The sequence below is a fragment of the Rhodamnia argentea genome, chromosome 9 (assembly GCF_020921035.1).
Source record: "Rhodamnia argentea isolate NSW1041297 chromosome 9, ASM2092103v1, whole genome shotgun sequence".
Taxonomy (NCBI): Eukaryota; Viridiplantae; Streptophyta; class Magnoliopsida; order Myrtales; family Myrtaceae; genus Rhodamnia; species Rhodamnia argentea.
This window is the reverse complement of record NC_063158.1, coordinates 8567992-8572219: the sequence shown is the minus strand read 5'-3', so window position 1 is coordinate 8572219 and position 4228 is coordinate 8567992. Positions and strand designations below refer to the sequence as shown.

The 4228-nt window shown below is 46.0% G+C and overlaps 1 protein-coding gene across 1 annotated transcript; it reads left to right on the top strand.

Moving 5' to 3' along the window:
* The first annotated feature begins 202 nt into the window (after nucleotides 1-202).
* LOC125316654 (peroxisomal biogenesis factor 2-like) lies at nucleotides 203-721 on the top strand. The gene has a single exon (XM_048285512.1). It carries the CDS (start codon nucleotides 203-205, stop codon nucleotides 719-721), a length of 519 nt encoding a protein of 172 aa, XP_048141469.1.
* The last annotated feature ends 3507 nt before the right edge of the window (nucleotides 722-4228 follow it).

Here is a 4228-nt window from a genome sequence, read left to right as displayed (position 1 = left end):
GATTAGGATGCCGCTATTTCTCCGAAGTTCTCCTGAGCCGGAGCCATTCATCCATCGGAGGAAGGTAGTGTGGCCCGGACCCAATACGAGCCTACCCTTTACCAGGTTCGTGCATGGACGTGAACCGACGGGGAAGAAGTTAGGATACGCCGAAGATTGCCACACCGAGTACTATGTGATGAACTTGCAATTCAAACGCGAAATGGATAGACGTCATGAGGAATTTATGGAATTACGAAGACAGCGTCGCAACCAATTGGCTAGAGAAGCGTATGCTCGTCGAAAGGCTGAACGTCAGACCAAAGTGAACCGACCCATGCTGGCTCCGTGGGAGAAGGGGAAGCGTCCTGCTATCAAAACCAAGCCAAAGCATATCGTGCTCAAGAAGCCTAAACTCAAAATGGCTAAGGAGTCCCCCGAGGCGACAATGACATGGACGAAAGAATGGTCGGAGGAATTACGCCAACATGGAGAATCCATTGAGGGAAGAAAGACCATCATCTACGCCTTTTCAAGAGAAGATTCGGAGATAGAGCCTCTAGAGGAAGAACCAATTGAAGAAGAGGTATTGATCGAGGACCCCTATCCGGAAGAGGAGCTTAGTGAGGGGTCCCTCGAGGAAGAACCCCCGATGGACTACTCATCCGAGGAGGTCCCGACTGAAGAATCTACCCAAGACAACGAAGATTACCCCGATGAGGAATCAGACGAAGACAACTAAAACATGGCGATCTCGAGGAGTTCGAAGCTTAGGTTTCACATTCCATTGATCTTTTACCATTTTCATGTTTTAGTCTACATGTATAGGATTCCCTTTTCATGGGATTTCTTCTTATCTCTACCACTTCCTCTCTATTAGATATCAATGTATTAGGAATCTACTCCGGTATATTTTCCCTACTTTGTTCGATTTGTTGTTTTGATCAATGGAATGTGGCTTTGTTATTTCTCCTAATCACCGAGACGATCACGATCAATTGCATAATCCGCTTATTTGAAATTCAAATTAGATCTCATATTGGGTCTTTAGCCTAGATGAGATGGCCTAATTTCTATTTCACTAATCGAAATATGCAATTAGGTCGCATCATGCATGTTTCATGACATTGGCATCCATGCATTTTAAAGTAATCCAAGGCAATTGATTTTTCAACATCATTTGAATATTCTAGACTTGATGGGGAAGAATGATATCCAAGTATTCAAGATCCCTCGAGATGAGCTCCTAGCTTGGTGGGATAATATGGGTGAAGCCAATCGGACGTACGCCAAGACACGACTGGGATATCTGCTGGACTTGATGAAGATCGAATGCCCTCCCGCTTTCATCCAAGCCATGGCGCAATTTTGGGATCCGATCACCGCCACATTCAATATGGAAGGACTCGAGCTCACTCCTACTCTGGAGGAGTATAGTGTCGCCATCGGAGTAGAATTTACACCTCGCCTTGTCCAACCCCCGATAGGATATGAACCCCTTAGTTCCTTAGCCGAATTCTTAGATACTAGCCTCTCCGAGGTAACCCTAAATGCCAAGAGCAATTGTGGGCGTATTTCTCTTGCTTTTCTCATAAATAGGTTCTCAAACCTTCCTGCAGATAAGGGGACTAAGTCGGGTAGGGTCTTTATCTTAGCCTTCTTTAGTTTCGTGTTATTTCCTATTTCCACCACCACTTTTGATCCAATTATGGCTGTGGTAGTTAGACAGGTCTGTTGTGGGTGGGATTACTCCAACTTGATTTTAGCGTAAACATTCATGTCTTTAGACCGTTTCCGGGCTAGGAATAAGGGGATCTTTAGGGCTTCTAGTGGATTTCTGTATATGTGGTTCACTTCTCACATCAAACAATTCAACCTCCGTATGGGTTTCATTGAGATTAGTCCTCACACCAATCCCTTTAGAACCTTTGTCCAAACTCATACACAAGTCCCTAACCTCAACTTTAAGGATTGGAGAGAATTTCTTAGAACCTTAAAACCAGAACAACTCCGATGGCGGCTTAAATGGCCAAGGATATATAAGGCTCGACTCACTTGTGGTGATGGAGATCTAGTTCCTTTACTGGGCTTTACCGAGCTACAAAGATATTATCCGATGAGGGTCATCGGACGCTTTGGAGCTTTACGGAAGATGCCGACACCGCCTGCACTGTGAGTCTTCTCTTTTGACATGCCGAAGGAGGTTCTCAAAGGCAAAGATAAGGAGCCGTTCGAGGCCAAAGTTGAGTGCATTAAGGATTCCCTCAAGAAATCCCAGACTGGGGATATAGAGTGGCCGGAAGATATGATCGACGAGATGAACCTTCACGGGGCATCACCCGAGTACATCTGCCATTTCAAGACAGTCAGACGTAGTTTTGTCGAGCCATACGTGCCGGAGTACATCGTTCCTCATATGCCTGGAGTGGAGCCCTATGTACCCGAAGATATGAGATCGCCGATTTATCATGAAGATGGGGAGTCTCGGATGGGGGAACTTAACCTCTCTTGGGATATTCGGGACACCCTAGATCCCAAACGTCCCGGACTTGGATAGAATCACTCCATCAAGTTTAGGATATCGAAATATTATGTCATTTTAACTTTCAAACACTCTTTGAGGTTTCAATTGTAATGAACTCGGTTGATTTTCTTATATATATACATGTTGAGATGTTTCTTTTTATGAGGCATTAAAACTATTGCCATGGATTACGCTTCTTTTAATTACATGATTTCTCTCGGAGAATGAGGAAAAGAGCTACTTATATGAGAATAGGGCTCATGAAGTTGTCCTTTCTCTCATTAATCGAAAGAAAACATGCAATTAAAAGGATTCAGTACTTTACTATTGCTTCCTTTCGGTATTCTTACTTTATTTTCGTTCTTCGAAATAGGTGATTTTTAATCACGGAACAACCAAGAGACCGTATTAGAACTCGTTTGAGAACCAGAATGGAGCAAGAAGAACCGAGCCCGAGGGTTGGTGTGCTCGAGACACAAGTGAACTCGCTGGTTTCTATGATAACAGAGATGAAAGCTTTCTTGGAAGCTTCTCATGCAAGGCAGCCGTCGATACCGGATCTGAACAATCCTGCTCGTCCTTCATCGTCTAACGCTACCGACAATGGGCAACCCGAAGACGCCCATCTTGTTCCGTAAGCTACTCAAACTCCTCATGCTAATCCGCAGCCTAAAGTATCTCCTGTAGTTATTAACCTGGAGAAGGAAGAAAGAGGAAAATCTGCGGTTAAAACGGAAGAAGGGGCTAAGAGGTTAGCCAAGATCGAAGAGTGCTGGAGCGGCCAAGGCTATGAGCTAGCCAGATTTGATAAGATCTCCCCTTTCGCGAAAATTGAGGTGCCGCGGATTACAAGGAACCGGAATTTGTCGGAAGTACAATGGGACAGGTCCGTCCCCGTGCTCATTTGAAGTATTATCTGCGCAAGATGGCGCATTACTCGGATTACGTCCCTCTCCTCATGAACACGTTCCAGGAAAGTTTGGCCGGCGCCGCTTTGGCCCGGTTCATCGAGTTAGACTTGGAAGATTATGATGGTCGGGAGGATTTAGCTGAAGATTTTCTGCATCAGCACAAGTTTAACACCGCCACCGCCCCTACTCGAGAAGACTTGCTTAGAACCGTGAAAAGAAAGAACGAGCGGATCCGCACGTATGCCCGGAGGTGGCGAGCCTTGGCGACGCAAGTTAAGCCGTCTATTCCAGAAGACGAATTGGTGGACTTATTTCTGAAGGCACTCCCCTATGAGTACTTTGACAAGTTGAACACGTCGGGTTGTCAGACATTCGTCCATCCGATAAAGGTTGCGAAAAGGCTGGAATGGGCTATGAGAGAAAGAAAAGCTCCGGAAGCGCCGACAAGACGCCAGTATGCGATGAGAAAAGAAGGTGGGGCGGGAGTCGACATTGCCTTTGTACCAAATCCACCAAAGCCCAAACAGTTCTCGAATTCCAACCCGACACGGGGAGGGTCGTCATGGTCGACGCAAAAGGTACAAGAACCGAGGAAGAAGCCACCTCCTAAGCGCTTCACGCCCCTTCCTAGGCCATTATCCAAGTTGCTTCCGATGCTGTTGGAGGAGCGATTAGTGGCAAAGGAACCGCCAAGGCCGAACCCGATGAAATATCCCGGATATGATGAAAGCCAATCGTGTGTCTACCATATGGGGGAGAGAGGACACAATGTCGACAACTGCTACATCCTAAAGCTCAAGGTGCAAGCCCTTAT